Source organism: Mytilus californianus, unplaced genomic scaffold, assembly GCF_021869535.1.
Source record: "Mytilus californianus isolate M0D057914Y unplaced genomic scaffold, xbMytCali1.0.p SCAF_9, whole genome shotgun sequence".
In the NCBI taxonomy this organism is placed as follows: domain Eukaryota; kingdom Metazoa; phylum Mollusca; class Bivalvia; order Mytilida; family Mytilidae; genus Mytilus; species Mytilus californianus.
The window spans coordinates 14,103,136-14,130,472 of NW_026262745.1; the positions used below are offsets into that span (position 1 = coordinate 14,103,136).

General features: G+C 31.6%; 1 protein-coding gene across 3 annotated transcripts in view; it reads left to right on the plus strand.

Annotated features, from left to right (window-relative positions):
• The window catches only part of LOC127714347 (nucleoporin p58/p45-like), a 38,648-nt gene extending 17,630 nt beyond the window's left edge, over positions 1 to 21,018 (plus strand). The window contains exons 9-18 of one of the 3 annotated variants that reach the window (XM_052220409.1): positions 767 to 941; positions 2,518 to 2,597; positions 3,109 to 3,227; positions 4,009 to 4,091; positions 4,566 to 4,764; positions 8,655 to 8,744; positions 10,187 to 10,225; positions 17,345 to 17,392; positions 18,425 to 18,523; positions 18,909 to 21,018. In XM_052220409.1, the coding sequence (XP_052076369.1) occupies positions 767 to 941; positions 2,518 to 2,597; positions 3,109 to 3,227; positions 4,009 to 4,091; positions 4,566 to 4,764; positions 8,655 to 8,744; positions 10,187 to 10,225; positions 17,345 to 17,392; positions 18,425 to 18,523; positions 18,909 to 19,075 (1,099 nt within the window). In that variant the 3' untranslated portion in view covers positions 19,076 to 21,018. Of the gene's footprint in view, positions 1 to 766; positions 942 to 2,517; positions 2,598 to 3,108; positions 3,228 to 4,008; positions 4,092 to 4,565; positions 4,765 to 8,651; positions 8,745 to 10,186; positions 10,226 to 17,344; positions 17,393 to 18,424; positions 18,531 to 18,908 lie in introns of all 3 variants that reach the window. The other 2 variants (XM_052220410.1, XM_052220408.1) reach the window with 2 other exon arrangements.
• Positions 21,019 to 27,337: the final 6,319 nt, after the last annotated feature.

Genomic DNA, 27,337 nt, shown 5'->3' on the forward strand with positions numbered 1-27,337 from the left:
AATACTGAGATGCATGACAATTTAATATTAATTCATATAAGACAGCATTATCATGTTATATCAGTTTATAAATATCATGCATAAATATTATTTTGTCAATTTATAGGAGTTAAAAATAAATCCTGAAAATGCCTGTTGTCTAAATGGTGAAATAAACAATGAATGCATTAAAATTACTTAAGATTCATCAGCCTTGGGGAAAAGGAGATATGAGTTCATGTACATTTCACAAAATTTTCTCAAGAATTACAATTACACCTGGAAGCTTGCTCAACTTGAACACAGGGGATTGTTGGTAAGATCCCTGATGGGGTCTAAAGAAAGACTTGAACATTGGAACTTGCAACTTTTCCGCAAAGCACATGGCATTTAGAAATATAAGTAAGGACTGGTTAGCTCAGTAAAAATAATGTGTCCGGGAAGGGTGACACATCTTTTTGTGGACTTTTAACTTGTGAAGTTTCACTTTAAAAATCCATCTCAGTGTGTTGGTTTGGTCAAGCAGGGCACATATTCATATCACATTATCATGTTCTCGTCCTGAATATGCATTTAATATATCACTAGATGTACATGATCTTCATCGTAGGGAAAAAAGAATACCAAAGTTATAGCACTTTTATTGCTGTTCTCTATCTATCACTAAGAAAACTCGCACCTTGCAACAATATCAAACTTCAGAGGTCTTTTTTTTATATTCACAAATAACTTTTATAGATGTGTTTTGAAGAACATTTGCTGGAGATGTCACATTTTATTATTGCAGGAAGTACACCAAATCAGAGAAGAATGTACAAGATGACTTAGCCAGATCTACCTCCAAACCTCTATACAAAGTGCAAGAAGATGTTGTAGCTTTAAGGCAACTTTTATCTGTAGTGTCCAATGGTCTACAGAGAAATGCAGTGGTAGTCGAAAAGTTAAAACATGAAATGACTCAGGTAGGGCTTTGAAATGCATTCATGGTAAGAGTTAATTTGCATGATTTGAATTAAAAAACTTGCAAATTACAATTATGAAACTGTTCTTGATAGCAAATTAGTTCAGTTGGAATTCAAACTCTGCTAAAAACATGTAAAGTATTGGAACAAAATTAAGAATGTTCTAGTGTCATTTAGCCTCACATCAAGCCTTGTTAAAAGTGGTACTGGCTTGAAAAAATGTTACAGCTCAATCACTTTATTGATCACAACTTGAAAGGTCTTAACAACTATAAGGTAATTTTCACTTTACCGTCTTTTGGTGTGTATAAAACGCGGTCATGCAAAGTACACACCCAGTTTTTCGCCCTTGAAACTTGAGAAAAAGTTTCTTCTTAACACGCAGTGACTTTCTGGAAAAATCCCAACTAGAAACTTGGTAAAATGCATCCATTGAAAAGTGATTTCTTTTTCGGACACAAATTGAACTCCAGTCCTGGTTGATTACAGGATAATGAAAATATTGTTGCAGAATAAATAATTTAGCAAATGATGTTTGATTCTTTATTGTTTCCATGGATGTGTTTGATTGAGAACAACAGGAAGTGTAAATCAGGAAGTTGTTTAAATGCTAATCGCAGTCGGTGAATCTTGTAAGGAATACGGAATCATTACGAATATTCTAAAATACACAATGAATAAATAAATTGTAATATTTATGTTGATAAATTAGTGCTAAAATAAATATTAATCTCTGTTTATTGTTTGTTGGTACTCATTGAATCGTTTAATCCGGATTATCACACTCTTATTGAATATCAATTAAGAAGTCTAATTGTTGTCAAAACAAATTTGATTGACAGATTGATTTTGTTCCTTAATCAAATTCGTACAGTTAACAAGAGGGCATTGACATGTCTGAAATAATGATTTGAAACGGTATGTAGGTTTTTAAAGTGTCACAAAGTAAAAATGTGTATGAAATCATCACTTTATTCAACTTTACAATAAAGTCACATAACATGTGATCACCTGATACAACGAAAGTAAAAAACAATGGCGGTTGCTATCATCAAACGGGCGTGCTTCATTCAATTTTTATACATTTACCTTCTGTATTCCTTGTTAGAACACATATACAAAGTAAGTAATAAACCAGACAAACACCTACACTAATTTAGCCATTGACAGAATCCTTCATCTCTAACTTGGACATGACCAAATGCAACTTCTGGACGGCTCGGGAGAACAGACACAAGAAAACGAAATAAACAACTACTGAAGCATTTAAATGATTTTTATTTGCATACAACATTAAAAACAGTAACAAATCAGATACAATTCAGATACAAATAAACATGTAAAACGTAACAACAATCAAGTGCATGCTATGAAAATATTTTCCTCCAGATTCCTGGTCTCTCGGTCGGAATTCAGACCTGAAAAAAGTCTACAGAACTGTGTAGCTATACATAATACGCACCCCCTTTTCAGAAATCTATCCCAGGGTAAAAACCCACGTACTATACACACCAAAACACGTTATTTATCATAATTTAAAAGGTCTTAAAGTCGGCTTTTAATGTATGTTTCACAGGAATTGAAAAATGCTGAGATGTCAATGAGAACCAAAGATATACCTCCAGGACTACAGTATGACAACACAGCTCCTGCAGAGTTAGTATAGTGCAAACATATCTCTTTTTGTGAAGAAAATTTCCAAAGGGGTCATACTTTCCATTATTTCATTTATAAATTTTATGGTTGCTTTGACAGAAATAATTGGAAAGAATATCATACACACTGTTATAAATTTTCAATAAAGATAAAATATTTTATAAAATATAGATAAATGATTATTATATTTTTTCATTGATAAGATAAAGTTTTTCAGCTAATATAAATGATTATAGGTCATATTATGATATCAATTTAACAAAGGAAAAATGAATTTCCATTTAAGATTTGAAATTAGTAAGTGAGTTTTGAAAAATGTAAAAAACTAGTAAAAATATAAGAAATTTGTAAGGTACATTGAAACTGTTGTAATTTCTTTTGAGATGGTTAATATAGTTTTGTTTAAATTAATAATAAATTATATTGATTATTTTTTACTTTAATTTGAATGTTAGAAATAACAGTTATGAATTTTTGGACTTCTGTACAAGGATGAAATTCTTCATTTCAGATACTTCCATCGTTTGGTAGAAGATTTTGAGAATCAGATGTTATCATACAGACAGCAGATAGAAACATTAGAAGAACACTTGGCATCTACACACCAGCCAAATAAACTTACACCGGATGGTAGATATGTCTTTAAGCGCTGTTTATGATTTATCTTGGTGTTTTTTAAATTTTTATATAGTTATAAAGTTTTCATCTGATATTCTGAAAAAGTTCTTACAAAATGCTTTTGAAAATGAATTTGGAAAGTTAAATATATAAAATTGCAAGATGTTTAACCAATTATTTATTAGAGAGTATCATGACAGAATGTCAGCTCATAGATAACCACGCCAAATAATAGTTTTTGTAAATGTCTGCCTAGAACATCTCGGATCCAGGCATAAACTTAGGGTTTTCAAAATTTTCATCTTAGAACCAAAAAAAAAAATCATTTGATTATATGGTCTTTTTCACTGGTCTATTTTCAGGTAGTCTATGAGCAGAAGTAAAACTGTATGACTTTGCAATCTATTAGAAGACATACAACTGTATGAATTTATTATCTATTGATTGATGTTTAAAGCCACTTTCAGAACTGTTGGCTATTTCATGGTGGTCAGATTTTATTGGTGGAGGAAGCCAGAGTGTCTGGAGAGAACAACCCATCTTTGGCAGGAAAACTGACAATCCTAGTCAATTAAGATTTGAGTCAAACATACCTGCCATGTTAGGGGTTGGAACTCACAACCTCAGTGTTGACAGGCTAGTGATACAGTAGATGGACTACTTGGACCACTCGGCCATCGAGGCCCACAATTTTTTAATCTATGAGCAGACATAAAACTATATGACTTTCTTATCTACGAGCAGAAATAATTCTGTTTGACTTAGTTATCTCTGAGCATTTATCTTTTTTCAGATTTAATTTTGTTACTAAGGAAACTCCATGAGACATTTATAGCATTAGCTGCACAGTTACATCAAGTACATGAAGCTGTGAAGGTATTTAAACATACTGTTGTTTTTATGAGAATTTTAAGTGGGTCTTGAAAAAGGATGTATCCTGGTGAATACCATATCCCACAAGTTAAAGGTTACTCTGACCTACATTTAATGCTTCATTGACATGTTAATTATCAGGTCTGAATACAGATCTAAGATACTTAGTAACCTACTGTAAAATGGTTTGGTGAAAAGATGTGTCTTTGGGAGTATGAAAGTCTTCCTTAAAAAGTAGACCTACATTTCAAGCTTAATTTATTAGGATCTTAGTTTTGATTTCTGATCTCCAATATTAAATAACCTACAATCACAAATATTAGCTTCACAAAATGACAATTTTTTTATAATTTTGTTTATAAGGAATTTCCCTATAGGAATGTCCTATAAGGTTTTTGCCCCAACAAAAAGTTGATAGCCACATTTTTGGGAACATATTATTTTTATTTACTTAAATGTATGGATGTTATGTTTTAGACACAAAAAGAACACTATTTAAACTACAGAAAGATTTTTCTCCATGATACAAATAATATATTTGAGCCAGAAAAGAAACAGCAACCCCAAACTAGACCAGATACATCTACACATCTGGGTCCTACACCATTTGGTGGTCTGACTAACGCTGCTGCAGTTGCCATGGCATCAGCTTTAACTAGATCACAACAGCCTGCAGGTAATTCTGACATGTTCAAATCTGTAATTTATTATTCTGGATCCATTTTAAAATTTATTCAAATATGACGCTCTTCTTCTGCTTTAGAAACAAAGCCATTTTCTAATTGCAATAGAACATGGGCTACAAGTGATTGATGTCACAATTGAATTGCAATGTCAGATGTATTTTGAACAACGCCAGAGATCAAAATGGACATTTTTGTTGGTGTTGCTGGATAGAAAATTAAATAAAATCATTCTAAAAGTAAGGACATGTATCTGTTCATTTTTATACGACCGCATAAATTGAAAATTTTTTGGTTGTATATTGGTATGACGTTGGCGTCGTCGTCGTCGTCGTCCGAAGACACATTGGTTTTCGCACTCTAACTTTAGTTTAAGTGAATGGATCTCCATGAAATTTTACCATAAGGTTCAATACCACGAAAGGTAGGTTGGGATTGATTTTGGGGGTTATGGTACCAACAGTTAAGGAATTAGGGGCCAAAAAGGGGCCAAAAATAAGCATTTTTGTAACTTCCAGACAATATCTTGTGTGTAAGTGTATGGATCTCTCTGACATTGTACCACAAGGTTCCATATCATAAAGGGAAGGCTGTAATTGATTTTGGGGGTAATTGCCTCAAAATGTTAGGAATTAGGGGCCAAAAAAGGGGCAAAAAACAAGCATTTTTCTAGTTTCATGACAATAACTTGTGTGTAAGTGTTTGGATATTTCTGAAATTGTACTACAAGGTTCCATATCACAAAGGGAAAGCTGGAATTGAGTTTGGGGGTAATTGCCCTAAACGTTTAGGAATTGGGGGCCAAAAAGGGGCCAAAAATAAGCATTTTTCTAGTTTCCAGACTATAACTTGTGTTCAAGTGTATGGATCTCTCTAAAATTGTACTGCAAGGTACCATACCACAAAGGGAAGGCTGGGATTGAGTTTGGGGGTGATGAATCATAAAGGGGTTCAAAAAATTTGGGGGGGGGGGGGATTTTTTTTTTTTCCTTTTTTTTTCTTTTTTTCCTTTTTTTTTCTTTTAAAATTTTCCATTTTAAGTTGGTTATTTCTGATTTATATTTAAAAGCAAATAATAATGATATGGTAGAAGATACACACCAAACAGGATGTGTAAATTATTATATAATAAGTATTGTGCAATAGCAAGAAATTTTCAATTACACAGTATTGCACAATAGCAAGAAATCTTCAATTGCACAGTATTGCGCAATAGCAAGAAATCTTCAATTGCACAGTATTGCGCAATAGCAGGAAATATCCAATAGCACAATATTGCGCAATAGCAGGAAATTGTCAATTGTACAGTATTGCACAATAGCAAGAAATATTCAATTGCACAGTATTGTGCAAAAGAAGATACTTCGTATAAATTGCTTATTTCTTGATCAATTTCAATGGGGTTTTATTCTTGAATTCTTGGGGTTCTTTAATATTCTGAATCTAACCATGTATTAAGTTTTTGGATTTTGGGCCCTGTTTTTAAATTGGTCCACATTGAGGTCCAAAGGGTCCAAAATTTAACTTTGTTTGATTTCATCAAAAATTGAATTATTGGGGTTCTTTGATATGCCAAATCTAACCGTGTATTTAGATTCTTAATTTTTGGTTCCGTTTTCAAATTGGTCTACATTAAGGTCCAAAGGGTCCAAAATTAAACTTAGTTTGATTTTAACAAAAATTGAATTTTTAGGGTTCTTTGATATGCTGAATCTAAACATGTATTTAGATTTTTGATTATGGGCCCAGTTTTCAAGTTGGTCCAAATCGGGGTCCAAAATTAAACTTTGTTTGATTTCAACAAAAATTGAATATATGGGGTTCTTTGATATGCTGAATCTAACCATGTATTTAGATTTTTGATTTTTGGGCCCCGTTATCAACTTTGTCCACATTGAGGTCAAAAGGGTCTAAAATAAAACTTTGTTTGATTTCATCAAAAATTGAATTCTTGGCGTTCTTTGATATGCTGAATCTAACCATGTATTTAGATTTTGAATATTGGACGATAATAGGTGAATGTCCAATTTAAAATTTAAAATGCTGTGTCAAATATTTAATCACAATCCAAATTCAGAGCTGTATCAAGCTTGAATGTTGTGTCCATACTTGCCCCAACTGTTCAGGGTTCGACCTCTGCGGTCGTATCAAGCTGCGCCCTGCGGAGCATTTTATTTATCATGAAACGGTTGATTTTCTATATCTGTAACTTATTATTCTGGATCCATTTTAAAATTTTAGTGTAACATAGAGTAATTAAAATTTTCAGAAATTGTGTAGTTTAAGCTACTAGTTGATACAATGAATATTAAGTCAGAAATACAGAAAAGTGTGATTTAATTTAATGAAAGGGTGATAGTTATATTTATCATACCTTACATTAATATATAGTAATTATTATACGCCCGTTTACGGGACGTATTATGGTATACTGTTGTACGTCCGTCTGTCCGTCCGTCCGTCGTCAACATGTCGGACATTAACTCAAAAACGCTTTAACCAATTTGCTTAAAACTTTGGTGAATTGTTTATATCTATTGACATGAGCTCCCTTTCGTTTTTTATAAATTTTAGATTTTACGTTTCCGAGTTATGGGGTTTTATTCATTAAAAAAAGGTGGATTTTCCAGTTTTCCGACAATAACTTGAGAATGCTTTCACCAACTTGCAAGAAATTTTGGTTAATTGTTTATATCTATTGACATGAGCTCCCTTTGGATTTTTATAAATTTTAGATTTTACGTTTCCGAGTTATGGGGTTTTATTTATAAAAAAAAGGGGGATTTTCCAGTTTTGGGACAATAACTCAAAAATGCTTTCAGCAGTTCTCATGAAACTTTGATGAAACGTTGATATCTATTGATGTAAGCTCCCTTTAGAATTTTATGAATTTTAGATTTTACATTTCTGAATTATGGGGTTTATTCATTAAAAAAGGGGGGATTTTCCAGTTTTCAGACAAAAACTCAAAAATGCTTTCAGCAATTGGTATGAAACTTTGGTGAACTGTTTATATCTATTGATGTAAGCTCCCTTTAGAATTTTATAAATTTTATTTGTTTATAGTCTGACAACAGATTTACTAAGTATTGCGCAACAGCACAGTGTATTGCACAACAGCAAGAAATCCTTAATTGAATATAAATTCAATTCATCTAACCAACTTCAAGTTCTTTGACTACATTTATTCAGAAACCTATGATAGATGTATGTCAAATATTTAATTACAATCCAAATTCAGACCTGTATCAAGCTTGAATATTGTGTCCATTTTTGCCCCAACTGTTCAGGGTTAGACCTCTGCGGGCGTATCCAGCTGCGCTCAGCGAAGCAGTTTATTTGATTGGTTATACGGAATCACGTGTCATAGTTTAATTTCAATGTTTTTCCCAAAATTGGTAGGAGCGGTGAATAACCCCAACAAATTGAAGCCTCCATCGAACAACCCTATTATACCCCGGTGAATAACCTTTTCAGCCCTTTGGTTTTTGCATTAATTATCTCCCATAAAAAATGACGTCATTGACGCCTGTAAATAGAATGGCAACGACCAGGTAAGAAGCCCATCAAGTAACAAGATCAAAAAAGGTTTGGAAAATTATCTAGTTCTGAGGATATCTCTCGTTAACGGTCCTTTTTCAGGGCCATCAATATTTTACAGAAAGAGTCTACCTTTGTTGTACATACTAGAAATTCATAGACCCAAAATAATTTTCTAATGTAAGCGTTTTGACAATCTTTTTTTTCTCCTGTAGGGCAATATTTTACACTTAATTGTTTGGTAAAATAAAACAGTTTTGGCCTTTTGAGTCGGTGAATATCCAAAATTGTTGACAATTTAGGATATTCACCTCCTCTTACTCGTATAATAATGATTTAGTAGGACCACCTGTAGCAGGTCTGGCAGGAAATCTGGGTCAAACAGCTGGATTTGGTTCTACAGGATTATTTGGTGGAGGATCAACACAGCCAGGTATGACACAAATTTTGGATGCAAGATGTATAACTTCTTACTCCTCAACTTAGTTTATTAATGCTTATGCTTCGATCTGTCATTTTGTGAATTCTACATTTATATTACAAATTACTGTATAGAGATTTATTTTCACCAGGCTTAAAATTATTTATTTCTAGGGCCAAATCTGTTTGCAAGATTTTATACTTAAAATTTTTCTTTTCCCTGATTCTAATCCTCTTAAAAGTGAAATTATCACAGGGGATATTTTCAATATTTTATCTTGATTGGGATTGAAAGCTCTGATGAAAATTTCCCATTTGACAGTATTACTTTATAGTTTTTACCTAGTATGCAGATACCTTATGTGACGAAGTTTCCTTCTGTCATAAGTCAACTGTCCTTGACCTCATTTTCATGGTTCAGCGACTGCTTGAAATTAAATATTTGTTTTTTTGTCATGTGAATTTCTCACTTATTATGAGTAATAAGATAACTATATCTGGTATATGGCTTCCTTGCAATGTCTACATGTCCCTCAGACAGGCTTAACCTGACCTCAGCCTCATTTCATGGATCAGTGATCAAGGTTAAAGTTATGTCATTAGGTCAGTTTCTCAGATAGTATAAGCATTAGTCAACTATATATGGCGAATGGGATGATTGTAAGGGTACATGTCAGTCTGGCAGGTTTCATCTTACCTTGACCTCATTTTCATGGTTCATTGGTCAGAGTTCATCTGACCTTGACCTCATTTTCATGGTTCATTGGTCAATGTTAAGTTTTTCTGTTTTGGTCTGATTTTCAAGTACTGTAAGCAAAAGGTCAACTATATTTGGTGTATGGAATAATAGTAAGGGGTACATGTCTGTCTGACAGGGTTTATCTGACCTTGACCTCATTGTCATGGATATTTAAAAATGTTAAGTTTATGTGATACTTGTAGTAAAACCTTCATCTTTAAGACTTTCAACATAAAATCAATGGTCAGTAAAGCAGGTGAGACATTTCATTGTGTGAACTATTTTTTGTGTAGTCTGTGACAAACGTGACTGGTAAAAGAGATTACTGTTATTGTTTTTAACAACATCAACTGCTCAATCTCCAACATCTAATCAGTGCCCCAGCAACTAACTTGAAATGTGCATGGTATTTTTTTGTTAGTGCACAGGACACATTGTTTTCGGAATGTGTCAATTATGACTGATATTTTATTCATTTCTTTAATCAAAGTGACTCATTTCAGTCCATTAAGTTATATTGGCCAGCAATATCCTGACTGGTAAAGGGATAAACTCCAAATTTGATATTTATTGAAAAGTGTTTCATCTTCACTTTAAATATCCACATGTGTTACGTCATGCAAAAGGTCTTGTGATCTGTAGACATTTAAATCATCATATGATAAAAGAAATTTTTGTCTTTTGATGATATCACAATTTTACAATTTTTCTTTCAGCTTTTGGAGCCACAACGGCAACACAGCCAGGGATAGGAGGTAAACAAAATGGATTGCAAATGTTTCTAGTATATTTATTTTACCCATGTAATAATTTAGTAGACCATATATTGCAAGTTAAAATGGTTTGTTTGGTATTTTTATACGCCCGTTTACGGTATACCGTTGTCCATCTGTCTGTTCATATTCTGAAATTTCAACATACACAACAAAACAAAAATATTTATTTCTATTATCAAAACTATCGTGGAATGTATACTGCTATGTACTTGCCAAAACTTGAATAATAATTACGAAAAAAGATTCTTGTGTAGAATTCCAACAAGGAATATTTGACATTATTGTTGTAATTAAAACCATTTTTTAACATCTAAATGATTTAATTTTATAACATCTAAATGATTGTCAGAAATGACATGTCTACTATGTATGTTGGACAGATAATAGAGATTTTGAAGGCTTGTGGCAGAAACATCTTAAAAAATGGTTTAATGACTACTAAAAATTAAAACAAAAAATAATTTGAAAATTCCTTCAGTTTTGCAATGAATGATGTATTATGGTGTCAGTTTTATACTGAATATAAAATAGTGTCAGAAAGCATTTACTGAAGTCTTTGTATTGGACGTTAAAACAACAACTACCAGAACAGGGAATGATTGGTTCAAATCAACGACAGGGATCAAATTTGCTAGTCGTCCAGGTATGTACAGCTACTTATTCAGAACAAGTTATATCCCTTTGTATAAGTGTAAAGTTATAAAACTTTCAAACTAATAGATACGTAACATATGTAAGTAAGATTTACATGTGAAAGTGAGATTTACATATGTAAGTGAGATTTACATGTGAAAGTGAGATTTACGTAAGTGATATTTACATAGTACATATTTATCATCATTTTGGTAATTTGGTTTAATTGTGAGTAAAAAGTATTCAATAATTGAAAGCTCCTTTTTATACGACCGCAAAAAATTTTTGCGGTCGTATATTGGTATGACGTTGGCGTCGTTGTCTGGCGTCGTCCGAAAACATTGGTTTTCGCACTCTAACTTTAGTTTAAGTGAATGGATCTCTATGAAATTTTACCAAAAGGTTCAATACCACAAAAGGAAGGTTGGGATTGATTTTGGGGGTTATGGTACCAACAGTTAAGGAATTAGGGGCCAAAAATAAGCATTTTTGTAACTTCCAGACATAACTTGTATGTTAGTGTATGGATCTCTCTGACATTGTACCACAAGGTTCCATATCACAAAGGGAATGGTGGGATTGATTTTGGGGGTAATTGCTTCCAAATTTTAGGAATAAGGGGCTAAAAAGGGGCAAAATACAAGCATATTTCTAGTTTCATGACAATAACTTGTGTGTAAGTGTATGGATCTCTCTGACATTGTACCACAAGGTTCCATATCACAAAGGGAATGCTGGGATTGATTTTGGGGGTAATTGCCTCCAAATTTTAGGAATTAGGTGCCAAAAAGGGGCAAAAAACAATCATTTTCCTAGTTTCATGACAATAACTTGTAAGTGTATTGATCTTTATGAAATTGTACTACAAGGTTCCATATCACAAAGGGAAAGCTGGAATTGAGTTTGGGGGTAATTGCCCAAAACATTTAGAAATAAGGGGCCAAAAATAAGCATTTTTCTAGTTTCCAGACAATAACTTGTGTTCAAGTGTATGGATCTCTCTGAAATTGTACTGCAAGGTACCATACCACAAAAGGAAGGCTGGGATTGATTTTGGGGGTAATTGCCTCAAAATTTTAGGAATTAGGGGCAATAAAGGGGCAAAAAAACCAAGCATTTTTCTAGTTTCAGGGCAATAACTTGTGTGTAAGTGTATGGATCTTTATGAAATTGTACTACAAGGTTCCATATCACAAAGGGAAAGCTGGGTTAGAGTTTTGGGGTAATTGCCCTAAACGTTTAGGAATTTGGGGCCAAAAAACAAGCATTTTTCTAATTTCCAGACAATAACGTGTTCAAGTGTATGGATCTCTCTGAAATTGTACTGCAAGGTACCATACCACAAAGGGAAGACTGGGATTGAGTTTGGGGGTGATGAATCATAAGGGGGTTCAACAAATTTGGGGGGGGAGGATTTTTTTTTCCTTTTTTTTCTTTAAAATTTTCCATTTTAAAATGGTTATTTCTGATTGATATATAAAAGCAAATAATAATGATATGGTTTAAATAGGTAAATTTAAAATTTTTAAGTTCTTAGACCACATTCGTTCTGTGTCAGAAACCTATGCTGTGTCAAATCTTTAATTACAATCCAAATTCAGTGCTGTATCAAGCTTGAATGTTGTGTCCATACTTGCCCCAACTGTTCAGGGTTCGACCTCTGTGGTCGTATCAAGCTGCGCCCCAGCGGAGCATTTTATTCTCATTTTTGAAGGCCGTACAGTTGCCTATAATTGCTTACATCAACTTCATTTGAACTTTGGTGGATAGTTGTCTCATTGGCAATCATACAACATCTTCTTATTTTTATAGCAAGATTTTCTAATATTTTTATCAATTCTAGAGTGTTGTGTCGGTTTGACACAATTTAGTTGTGAAATGATTGTTTATTGGTGACATTTGTGGTTTTAATATATTGAATATTTGCATAATTCTGTTATTGTTTATCATTGATGTTCATGTTTTTGCCATATTGAGTATTATATTTATATATTATTGTTTTATTGGTAATGATTTTAGTTAATTTCATATTTATTTTTATACCATTCTGTTATTGTTTATTAGTGAGATTCATGATTTTCTTATTCAGTATTATAGCATTATGTTATTATTGATAATTGAGGTTCTTCGTTTACTTGTTTATTAGCGAGGTTCATTTTGTGCCATATTGTGTATTATTATATGCTCCTATTAAACTGGAGGTATACTGTTTTCTGTTTGCTCCTTAGTCTATCAACAGGTCATACAAATGCAAGAGAAATTTTGGTCAAATTTCATGAAACTTGTAGGGAATATTGTAAACTTTAGGCTGTTTGTGGAATTAGAAGTAAGCTCTTGTTTGATTTAAAAAAAAATCTGGTTTGTCATTTCACATTTAAGGGACTTTGAATGTCAGATTTAAGACAATTTTACACAACTTGAGTAAGCTGGGGTCTATTTACCAATTGTTGGGAAATGTAAAAGTAAGCAACCTTTTGATTTGAAGAACTTTTCTATTTGTCATTCCAGGGTTGGACTTTAAATGTCAAAATGAAGGCAAATTTTTACATGTCCCACTCTAGCTTGAGTATGCTTTAGATCAATATACTTGAAACTAAATTTTTGTTTAGATTGGTGAAAGTAAGCTCCCTAGTTGGATATTAAAAATGTTCTCATATGTCATTGCAGAGTTATGGGACTTTAACTGTTAAATTTAAGGCAATTTTTATATGCCTAAGGATAGCCTGCCACAAGTTTTTCTGCAGTTTACTGACTTCTCATTTAATGCCTTCTTTGATATTCCATTTTATTATTGCAATGATATATATCAACATGCATATGACAGGCATATTTTGTGTTCCTGGTTTGGCTGTCTATTTCATTTATTTAGTTATTGTTAATTGAACAGCTTCGTGTTTTACTTGCTTGTATATTTAGAATTATGTAATTATGTTATTGTTTGTAGGTGACATTCAAGATTTTATTTTATTGAGTCATATATAATTCTGTAATTGCTTGTTGGTGAGGGTCATGGTTTTGTCATAGTGGATTCCATGTCAATTTTTATACGACTGCAAACAAATTTTTGGATGGGATTGATTTTGGGGGTAATTGCCTCAAAATTTTAGGAATTAGGGGCAAAAAAAGGGGCAAAAAACAAGCATTTTTCTAGTTTCATGACAATAACTTGTGTGTAAGTGTACGGATCTTTCTGAAATTGTACTACAAGGTTCCATATCACAAAGGGAAAGCTGGAATTGAGTTTGGGGGTAATTGCCCAAAACGTTTAGGAATAATGGACCAAAAAGGGGCCAAAAATAAGCATTTTTCTAGTTTCCAGACAATAACTTGTGTTCAAGTGTATGGATCTCTCTGAAATTGTATTGCAAGGTACCATACCACAAAGGGAAGGCTGGGATTGAGTTTGGAGGTGATGAATCATAAGGGGGTTCAAAAAATTTGGGGGAGTGATTTTTTTTTCCTTTTTTTCCTTTTTTTTTTCTTTAAAATTTTCCATTTTAAATTGGTTATTTCTTATTTATATATATAAAAGCAAATAATAATGATATGGTTTGAATCGGTAAATTAAAATTTTTTATGTTCTTAGACCACATTCATTCTGTGTCAGAAACCTATGCTGTGTCAAATATTTAATCACAATCCAAATTCAGTGCTGTATCAAGCTTGAATGTTGTGTCCATACTTGCCCCAACTGTTCAGGGTTCGACCTCTGCGGTCGTATCAAGCTGCGCCTTGCGGAGCATTTTATCTAGTGTTGAATTTACCTTTTTTTTTTTTATTCTTTCTCATTTTTAGGACTACCGGTATGTAATAAACTTTTTACATGTGTAATATATAAATATATATTGTTAATATTTGATAATAGTTTTTTTTAGAAATAGAAAACAATATTAAAAAAAAATACATATCTTATTTACATGTTTATAACATTGTTTTTCTGAATCAAGAACTCTATTATTTTTGTTACATAATATATATTTTGGTTATAGAAATTGTATGTTGATATGTCATGTTTTGCAGATAATTATATTTTGATAATAAAATGGTTTTTGATTTATTAATTATTCTTAGAACTAGAAACTTGTAACATTTATCGTTTACCAGCATACATTTCATTAAGGTACCTAACAGACATGAAATGAATCTGATGTTCAGTAGTTGTCGTTTGTTGATGTGGTTCATAAGTGTTTCTCGTTTCTCGTTTTTTATATAGATTAGACCGTTGGTTTTCCCATTTGAATGGTTTTACACTAGTAATTTTTTGGGGCCCTTTATAGCTTACTGTTTGGTGTGAGCCAAGGCTCTGTGTTGAAGACCGTACTGTGACCTATAATGGTTTACTTTTATAAATTTTTACTTGGATGGAGAGTTGTCTCATTGGCACTCATACCACATCTTCTTATATCTATGAAGATAACATTGAATGACCATTTTATATCATAAGTAACCAATTAATAAATAGATTTTGGGGTCTTAAAAGTACTTAAACTGCTGTTGTGCACAAATAGGTCTTTATACATTTATAACATCATGTGAGAGTCAGTTGTAACTAAAGACTGTTAGGTTAAGGTATCAATAAGTATGGTTTAGTCTTTTTAAAGAGGCCACAGTACCATTGTTGCATTGTGAACTTGGAAGACAGACTGATTAAATCAATCAATTTGATTCGATCATAATCTTTAGTTTTATATGTTTATTTTTGAAGTAATGGATTAATCACTTGCAATTATTGAGCAATCATAATTGGAAAAATGAGATGTCTGTTTTAATAGATGCCTGTTAAGTGCCAATCTGCCTAAAAATCAGGCAGTGGTGAAAACATGACAAACAAAAACCCACTCAAGTTGACATTAACTTATGTTCAAATTATATAATGGTGCACGAATATAACATTTTTTTCCTTTTTCTGTTCTGGTAATTCAAAATATAATTTGGTTGAAATGCACTAGAAATTGAAAATTAAGTGGAGCTAACTCTGTAATTTGCTATCATTGTAACCAAAAGTTATCTAGAGATTTCTCTAATTACCAGACACGCAGAAACAAAAGACCTACCATTTCTAACTCAGGATGAGGGTATCTTCAAAATAGGATGATTAGGTCGGTAGGTTTTTTTTGGTCAAGTTTTTGATTTTTTTTCTAAATTGCCTGATTCTTACAAAGACTGGCACTTAAGGAGGCTCAAGGGTACAAAAATTTCAGCAACATTTTAAACATTTTTTTTTTCATTACAAATTTTATTTATTACACTATTAGTTGTTACTTTATGATATGGTACAAACATGAACCCAAAAAATCTATTAGTTTTGGCCCCAGATGACTTTTAAAATGTTTATATCATTGAAAAAGCTCCAAATTATCTCCCTTTGGTGCAAAAATGCATTTTTTTTGCATTAAAATTGAAATATCTTTTTTAACTCATTGGTGACCTATATTTTTTATTATTGTTTTCAAATAAGCTGTACTTAAACTAAACAATTGTAAAATTTAAGCGATTTCTGTTATTTAGTTCTTTTTTTATTTCGATATTACCTCTTTTTCTCCTATTAGTTCAACAGAAAAAAAGTACCTTAACAAAAATGCATGCTTCTTTCGAAGGCAGATTGTGAGCTTAAATGAATGGTGACCCCATTTTTTTATTTCATTTTCTATTGAGTATATGATAAATAAAATTGAGAATGGAAATGGGGAATGTGTCAAAGAGACAACAACCCGACCATAGAGCAGACAAAAGTTCATTTATAGAAAATAATAGCGAAATCCTATATTTAAAAAAAAAAATGGATTTATACCCTCGAGCCCCCTTAAGAAAGATATATCTACTTTATGAAGTCTAGCATTATCTGATTACTTAGATAGATAGTAGATATGATAGAAACCAATACAATAAATACATTTAGATGTAAACAGTTCAAAATGCATGTCAAAAGAACGGTATGACCTAAATTTGTTGGTTGAATGGTCACAATTTAGGTGTTGAAATTTAAGTTTAATGGGTTGGTTTTAGGAAGTTTGAAGTAAAGTAGATGATATATTTTAACATGAATTAAAAGGGATTGTTCAATCTAAATATAGGTTCAGCATTTTTACGTGCGACAAAAAAGATTGTACCTCAGATTTACTAACAGTTGTATATAATTTTTTGAATTGTGCTAATACAAAGTTTGCTACTACTTTGAAACATTAGTGGGAAAATAAACATATTGGTGAGTTGTTGTTTTCATGATTTCAATTACTCAACTTTTCACAGTGGGGTTAAATTTGCACTTCAACGATAAGTCGGTAAGTTGAAACTTCTCATCAATCTTATTGCTTTGTAGAAAGCATTGAAGTGGGAGATATTTTGTGTAATTTATGTGAAAATTTCAACATTTACAGTTTAATTATGTCAAAGTGTCCATATAATTTTTAAGATAATATTTCTTATAGAATTGCATAGCTGAAAATTTTTATTTTTATTTTTTAGGTTTTGGTGGATTTGGCAGCACTACTACACAACCTGCTGGATTTAAAGGTAAACATTTTGTTTGATGGGTTTTAATCCATTTTCTTACAGTGGACTTCTTCAGAAATTCAGCTTCCATCCTTGTCAATTACATTTTGCAGTCTCAGCAACAACAAAAATAATGTTTAGACCAATCAGAATGTCCAAAACAGGGGCCTTCCCACAATGCAACATAATTTTTAATTGGTTTATTACACAATTTCATTTGGGTGATTTTTTTTTTTAAGTGTAGATTTATGAATAGCCTATGATCCACCAGTTTATAAATGGTCATTACAATATCATTACAGATCGATTGCAAATATCAATTTTTGTCAAAAGACAGGAATATTTGCTGTTGTTGTCTACGGGACTGAACATGACCAATGATTCCTTGAAAAATAACAATTTCATGTGTGATTTATGTCACTTTTATAAATAATAATTTATTACATGAGAAAAAATACCAACTTTGATTGGTATGGATCAATATTTGGAAAGAGTACTAATAGTTCTGTACAGATAAAAAATGTCGCTACATTGACAACAACACTTAAGTAAACTATATCTTTTATTGTCGACGTTTCGCCGATTAGATCGGCGTCATCAGGACAAAATATACAAAATTAGAACCCCTGAAGTACAAAAAACTGGCATCTTGTATATGACGTCATAATTGTCCATTGTTGATGTTGCTATAGGATACTCTATATCATTATGTAATGTTGAACAGAAAATGAATCAAACATAGTACAATACAAATGGAGTTACTAAATTCAGAGTTAATCTATAATTGTTCTAATTGTCTTTATCTTAAAAATGGTTGTAAACTATTCTAATGGTAAGTGTATTTATAAATAAAATGTGTTTTTAAATAAAATTATTGTTTAACATGAATGTAAGTACAATGTCAGTGTACAGTTTGTATAAAGTTTCTTCCTAATTTGGAAAATGTGTAACTCTGATCTTTTATAAAAGTAACACCACAAACAATAAATCAACCATTCTTAAAATACATATCCCTTATAAGAAATATCTGGTGAGGTATTTATTTTTTTCTAGGTTTTGGCAGTGGATTTGGAACAACAACCACCACCCAGTCAACAGGTTTTGGGGCTGGGTTTGGTGCAACAGGAGGGACAGCCACTGTTCGACCATTAGGTTAGTGGTAAGCACTGCCCAATTACAGGTACACAGAGTTCACCATTTACCATTAGGGTTTGTGGTTTTAAAGCATGGCCCAAATTTGGGAACATAGGTATCTGTGTGCATGTCCCAATTACCAAGAAAAACTCAATTTTTTAATACTGTGAGATACATTCTAGTTTCATTTGTTGTAAATAACTTTCTTTTTGTGTACTGTTGACTTTGGTCAAGTTTTATATTCTTTTTTTATTACGTGCCATCATTAAAACTATTCAAGGGACTAGTATTATCCTAATTTTAAATATATGGCTATTTGTTGCATAATAATTTCTAGTTCTTTTTTAACAACAAGAAAAAATACAAAGTTATAAATAATTGACAATAATTGGTTGTTTTTCAGGATTTGGAACAGCAACAACAGCTGCATCAGGTTTTGGAGGTCAGAGTACATTTGGTCAAACTGGTACCCTGTTTGGTACAGCCCCTGCTGCTGCACCTGCCTTTGGGGCTAATGGGGAATCACCTTTCCAACTCAACAAGCCCCCTACATCAAAGAAAAAGAGATGATCAATATAAGCAGGCATCTTAATGATGTCTGAATTATGATTTTAAGATGTGACCGAAACATGTAAATTATTTGAGATTACAATTAAAAGTCTATTTTGATATACAAACATTTTGTTTATATTTTTAATCATCTTTTTTAATCATTTTTGATTAATATGATATTTGATTTAAACTTTTATATAGTAATGATAGAGACATTGTTTGACAAAAAAAGATTCTGCCTTTAAGGTTTTTTTCTATTTTGAATTTTATTCAAAATGTAAGAGATATAACAATATGGAGAAGATAAGATTACTAATATAAACAACGAACCCCAAGAGATCAAAAGGACTAGAAATTAAACCTACAATAAAATCATCAATGAACTTGAAAGCAATATTTAAGATAAACTGTAATAGTATGTGGAACGATTGGGAGACAAATACATGACGGCCTTAGTTTAGTCAATAACATAAAACAGGAAGCCAACATCTACCACTGGACTGCAGGTTCTTACCTTGTGACAGGCATTATGAAAATGAAACAGGATTTAATCAGTAGTAAAGGTATCAAATATCTAAAGAGTACATTGTATTAAGAGATGTTAAAAAAATGCAATTTGATTTTTTGACAAACCATTTGATCACAAGTAATAAAGAATTTTAACTTGAAACGAAAGTGATGAGCTAGTGTTAAAAATAAATAAGTTATAAGTCTAGTCTTATTATTTGAAATTGAAAAATATGAAACAGTTGAGAGTCTGTTGCAAAATTTAAATTTTAGTGTTCAAATTATTGAAAGAAAACTAGCCAAAAGGACAAAAATATTAGTTGTTGAACTCTTATTGGATACTGAGATGAACTAATATTGAATGCTTATCTAAGGCATTTTAAAAAACATATATAAGACCATCATTATAATGTTGATATCAGATAGCCACACTGAAAGAAAGAATGAAACAGATGATAAACTGAGATAGCAAACTATTTGTGAAGTATTATTTATTTTGAATATACAGTTATGACTGATGAAGTGTACTTAGTTATGTTTTTGTTACTGTAATTTAAAAATTGTGATTGGGGTGAACATTATTGTAGTTAAAAGTATCATTTAAAATTGTAGTAATGTACTTCTAGAATATGTACTGGAATTGAAGTCGTAAATCTCTCATTATGATCTGTTCTAAAATAGTTGCAATGATAAATGCATGTATTAAATACTGAATTTACAGTGTTTTATAAAAAAAGACACAAAGTTATTATTTTTATACGACCGCAAAAATTAAAAATTTTTTGGTCGTATATTGGTATGACGTCGGCGTCGTCCGAAGACACATTGGTTTTCGCACTCTAACTTTAGTTTAAGTGAATGGATCTCCATGAAATTTTACCATAAGGTTCAATACCACGAAAGGAAGGTTGGGATTGATTTTGGGGGTTATGGTACCAACAGTTAATGAATTAGGGGCCAAAAAGGGGCCAAAAATAAGCATTTTTGTAACTTCCAGACAATAACTTGTGTGTAAGTGCATGGATCTCTCTGACATTGTACCACAAGGTTCCATATCACAAAGGGAAGGCTTTAATTGATTTTGGGGGTAATTGCCTCAAAATGTTAGGAATTAGGGGCCAAAAAAGGGGCAAAAAACAAGCATTTTTCTAGTTTCATGACAATAACTTGTGTGTAAGTGTTTGGATATTTCTGAAATTGTACTACAAGGTTCCATATCACAAAGGGAAAGCTGGAATTGATTTTTTGGGTAATTGCCCGAAACGTTTAGGAATTGGGGGCCAAAAAGGGGCCAAAAATAAGCATTTTTCTAGTTTCCAGACAATAACTTGTGTTCAAGTGTATGGATCTCTCTGAAATTGTACTGCAAGGTACCATACCTTAAAGGGAAGGCTGAGATTGAGTTTTGGGGTGATGAATCATAAGGGGGTTCAAAAAATTTGGGGGGGGTGGATTTTTTTTTTTCTTTTTTTTTTCTTTTTTTCCTTTTTTTTTTCTTTTAAAATTTAAAATTTTAAGTTGGTTATTTCTGATTTATATTTAAAAGCAAATAATAATGATATGGTAGGAGATACACACCAAACAGGATGTGTAAATTATTATATAATAAGTATTGTGCAATAGCAAGAAATTTTCAATTGCACAGTATTGCACAATAGCAAGAAATCTTCAATTGCACAGTATTGCGCAATAGCAAGAAATCTTCAATTGCACAGTATTGCGCAATAGCAAGAAATATCCAATAGCACAATATTGCGCTATAGCAAGAAATTGTCAATTGTACAGTATTGCGCAATAGCAAGAAATAATCAATTGCACAGTATTGTGCAAAAGAAGATACTTGGTATAAATTGCTTATTTCTTGATCAATTTCAATGGGGTTTTATTCTTGAATTCTTGGGGTTCTTTAATATGCTGAATCTAACCGTGTATTAAGTCTTTGGATTTTGGGCCCCGTTTTTAAATTGGTCCACATTGAGGTCCAAAGGGTCCAAAATTTAACTTTGTTTGATTTCATCAAAAATTGAATTATTGGGGTTCTTTGATATGCCGAATCTAACCGTGTATTTAGATTCTTAATTTTTGGTTCTGTTTTCAAATTGGTCTACATAAAGGTCCAAAGGGTCCAAAATTAAACTTAGTTTGATTTAAAAAAAAATTGAATATATGGGGTTCTTTGATATGCTGAATCTAACCATGTATTTAGATTTTTGATTATGGGCCCAGTTTTCAAGTTGGTCCAAATCGGGGTCCAAAATTAAACTTTGTTTGATTTCAACAAAAATTGAATATATGGGGTTCTTTGATATGCTGAATCTAACCATGTATTTTGATTTTTGATTATGGGCCCAGTTTTCAAGTTGGTCCAAATCGGGGTCCAAAATTAAACTTTGTTTGATTTCAACAAAAATTGAATATATGGGGTTCTTTGATATGCTGAATCTAACCATGTATTTAGATTTTTGATTGTTGGGCCCCGTTATCAACTTTGTCCACATTGAGATCTAAAGGGTCCAAAATTAAACTTTGTTTGATTTCATCAAAAATTGAATATATGGGGTTATTTGATATGCTGAATCTAACCATGTATTTAGATTTTTGATTATGGGCCCAGTTTTCAAGTTGGTCCAAATCGGGGTCCAAAATTAAACTTTGTTTGATTTCAACAAAAATTGAATATATGGGGTTCTTTGATATGCTGAATCTAACCATGTATTTAGATTTTTGATTATGGGCCCAGTTTTCAAGTTGGTCCAAATCAGGGTCCAAAATTAAACTTTGTTTGATTTCAACAAAAATTGAATATATGGGGTTCTGTAATATGCTGAATCTAACCGTGTATTAAGTTTTTGGATTTTGGGTCCCGTTTTTAAATTGGTCCACATTGAAGTCCAAAGGGTCCAAAATGTAACTTTGTTTGATTTCATCAAAAATTGAGTTATTGGGGTTCTTTGATATGCCGAATCTAACCGTGTATTTAGATTCTTAATTTTTGGTTCCGTTTTCAAATTGGTCTACATAAAGGTCCAAAGGGTCCAAAATTAAACTTAGTTTGATTTTAACAAAAATTGAATTTTTAGGGTTCTTTGATATGCTGAATCTAAACATGTATTTAGATTTTTGATTATGGGCCCAGTTTTCAAGTTGGTCCAAATCGGGTTCCAAAATTAAATTTTGTTTGATTTCAACAAAAATTGAATATATGGGGTTCTTTGACATGCTGAATCTAACCATGTATTTAGATTTTTGATTTTTGGGCCCTGTTATCATTTTTGTCCACATTGAGATCAAAAGGGTCCAAAATTAAACTTTGTTTGATTTCATCAAAAATTGAATTCTTGGGGTTCTTTGATATGCTGAATCTAACCATGTATTTAGATTTTGGATATTGGACCATAATAGGTGAATGTCCAATTTAAAATTTTAAGTTCTTAGACCACATTCATTCTGTGTCAGAAACCTATGATGTGTCAAATATTTAATCACAATCCAAATTCAGAGCTGTATCAAGCTTGAATGTTGTGTCCATACTTGCCCCAACTGTTCAGGGTTCGACCTCTGCGGTCGTATCAAGCTGCGCCCTGCGGAGCATTTTATTTTATTTGATATAGTTGCAGGGTGGAACAAGAAAATCAACCAAACTTTTTTTGAACATACTGTTATGGAATACTGTAAACCAGCTAATTTTCAAGAGTGATTAGTTTACACGACTTTCACAAGTAGAAAAATAAGGCACATATAAATCATCATTATTATGTCAAACTTTGATCTCACATTATATGAATGCATCACAGTTATCAAGTCACAAAAATAAATTGCTAGAAAGGATTTAAAGATATAAAAAAAAAGGTACTGTGGATTCATTATTTTCCGTGGGATACCAATTTTCGTGGATTTGGGATTAAAGATGAAACATAAATTTATATATGTTCAATGAAGTTTCTGTAGGCATATATGCAGACTTTAGCGAAACCAAAGAATCAAATATCCTCGAAATATATATATTTTTCTTCAATCCATGAAAATTGGTATCCATGAAAATAAATGAATCCACTGTATCTGGAAAAAAAAATTGTTTACAGTAGTTCAAATTATTCTTATTCAAACATGCACAGGAATTAAATATACGTCGGGATATTTCAGTCATCAGAGATTCACAAATTTAAATTCAGGCACAAGTGTGAATTTAGATTTAATATGTAAACTTAAGTGTCATTCCATTATGTATATATAAGTCATTTAACATGCATATTGTATTTTAAAGATTATTAAATAGACAATGTAAATGGTTGTTGTTAAATGGCTAAGTAGATATATATATCATTGGAGTTGTCATCTGTAATTATTGTTTATGATCTCACATATACATTTTCAAGTATGACAAATATTTGTTTGATTATTCAGAAAAATCAGTTATTCTTAATTATGTGAATATGAAATGTTATAGTTCTATCCAGAAATTTGGTTTCACTATAGAAATGTCATTGTATCAGATTTTATTGATTAAAGGAGACATGATTTACAAGGATGTTGAAACTGTGTAACATAACACACCAGGAAGGTATTTGGTCCGTTTGTACAATCAATAGCAAAAATTATGACATAGGCAGTAGTAATAATGTTTTAGATATTTCTGTTAAGAACCTCAAGTTTCCTGATATGAATAATATGTAATAAAATTTTATGATAATGAGTGCTTATTATCCCCAAGCACAACGCGTTGTGGGGGACATAGAAATACTGGGTGTCTGTCTGTGTGTCCATCCGTCTGGTCTTGTTAGCACTCTCACTTGTTCAATTCTTGCCAGATTTTTATGAACTTGTATCATAGTTTATATCAGCAATGTCTTGGACGAGTTCGAAAATCAGTGCCGATCAATTTTTTTATTTTGTATTTTAAAGAGTTATGCCCCTTGGAAATATTAATTATATAGAAAATTGCCTAAAGAATGCTCTAATGTGTACAATTCTGGCCAGATTTTTATGAAAATTTATATATAATAGGTTTATATCATCAATGTCTTTGAGGATTTCAAAAATCAGTGCCGATCAATAATTTTTAAAAGAGTTGTGCCCCTTGGAAATATTGATTTATATGGAAAATTGCATTGTTAGTGCTCTCATGTGTCAATTCTTGCCAGAATTTTATGAAACTTATATCAAAGGTTTATATCATCAATGTCTTGGACAATTTCGAAAACAATTTTGTTAATGGAAACAAGTTCTCTGGGTATGCAGCTTATAGCACACGCATATCAGTAAAATTTTACGGAGATGAATTTCTGGATTATATAAATCTAACGTTCTGGAAATTTCCTCAGGTGTCCCACACAAAGCAAAGGTGTAAAGTTCAGAATTTTGCAACAAAAACATCAGTTCACCGATACAGGCCTAATTTATATGTATGATTATGTGTTTCGTGTCAACCCGTATAACAAATTAAGTTTTCAAATAAAACAAATGTTGAACCATGTACAAAAATCCGAGATTAATTATTGCAATTTCAGGAAATGCTGCATACAAATTATGCTATCAAAATGTAATATGCGAGAATTTTCACAATAATAAAAACATTGCAAAAGTCTCTGTATTTACAGTACGTCAAATGGAATAATTAATTCTATAACAGTATATCAGTTTATAATTGAGCCTTTTTTAAATCAATAGTCTTTAAAATTCTGGCATAATTTACAGTCCTTTATGGGGTACATTAAGACAAGACAACATTTATGCTTCCTCAAGGTAGAAAACTCTAAGTAGCCACTGAATTTTTAATTGACACATGTCTTTTTACAAGGCATCTCACTTTTAAAACTTTCTAGTAAGGTTCTATCATTTGAAATTTTCTAGACAAAATACATGAACAACTTTTGAACTGTTGAAGACTATGTTGAGGTCTAATTTTCTTTTTGTCTCATTGTTGTATAATCTCATTCTATTTATATAAAATATACTCACAATATAACAAATGAACATGAGATACTGTAATATCTTTGAATCAACACAGCTGACAACTTTAAATCGGGTGAAAGTGCGGTGGATTAAACTGAATACTGTTGACTTTAATATTCTATATTTTGAAATGCCAAAATGTATTACCATTATTAGTAAAATCTGAATATATTTATGAACTCTGACCTTATTTAAGTTGTTCATTACTATGACTACCTGACCTGATGTAGTACATCATCCCGGTCATTACTGTTTTGTTTATTGTCTTGTTTGGAATAAAATTTGAATCTTCACAACTTCTTGTGTTTTTTTGTATTGCTCAACCTTTGTTGGTGACCTGTTTTACTTTGTCTGATTAGGTTTACAGTTTCATGTGACAAACAAAACAACACAAATTGAACACACAGATAAACATATTGGCATTGTTTTAGATAATAAGCTAACACTGAAGAAAATGGGCTTTACACATAAATTCAGAAATTATTTCTAGGTTTTCATTATTGAGAATAATGCAACTGTGTGAGAATTGTAATAATAAGAAATTGCATTCTAATATCTGAAACATCTGAATGCAGATTTAACTAAAATCACAATGATTAATCTCGCATTTATGTTATTCTTTGAAAATCGCAATAATCAATACACGCAATAATTTCTGAATTTACAGTATTTTTAGGGTACAATGAGTTGCCAACATGTATAACAGTAAACGATTCTTTGATATTTTATTATTATTTTATTACATAGGTTGCAGTGAATTACCGTGATTTCTCAGTGAAATAAAAACTCATAATTTTACATGTGAAATAAATTCGACAATTTCACTCCTCTGACATCATACAACAAGGTGTTGTCAAGATGTTGTCGATGACGTTGCATCAAAACAAATTGTGAATGCGTAAAAAAGATATAGATCCTTGCATTTTCTACTTTATTTCCTTTAAAAAGCCCATGTTCAATGTAATTAAAGGGGCATTAGCTGTCAAATTCATCATTACCGATTTGACTCATATTCTTATATTTGATTTATAGACTAAAACAGTAACTTTAAACGTATATCCAAATTACAAAAAGTCTAAAATAAACCATTAACAATGCATGGCCTTGATAAGATGTATCGACATTTCGTGTGTATATTTGTCTAGACGTCAACTACTTAACCATCGATATGACCTCCAAAGACTTCAGATGGTCATATAACCCAATATAAACATAAATATAAATAGATAGCGAACATGTGCAATTGGATTTCTAGGTCTGTTTGATTAAATATTGGAGGTTAAAAAGTATGTTTATCGTCGTTTTTACCTGTATAAGAATGATATTTTTGTGGATTGAATCAGTCAACGAAATGATTCATACTTGTTTCACTTTCAATGTTGACATTCTTTTCCTTTTAATAATTCATGCGTAACCCATCCCTAGCAAAGGGGTTAAATCAAAGGTCACATGAATATGGATTCAATGAGGTCGAATTATTCACTTGTTCACTCAAAAAAATCCTTTTGTTAATACTTTTGAAAGAACTTTATTGAAATCCCTTTTATGGTTTAAGAGTTCTGCTAATAGGTTCATTATTACCATTAATAAAAAAATGAAATTTCAATGTCAATCATCTCAAGACATTGTAGTTACATACAATTACTTTGCTTCTTGCACATCTCCATATGATATGTACTTTACTTTGTGTAAAGATTATCGAAATCATACCGTTACGGGGAGCTGCACTTGCAAGGTCAGTTTCATCAGATGAATCAAATAAACTAACTCCCCTTCAAATTGTTTTTTGATATGTAACCTCAGAGAGACATTTAATTGAAC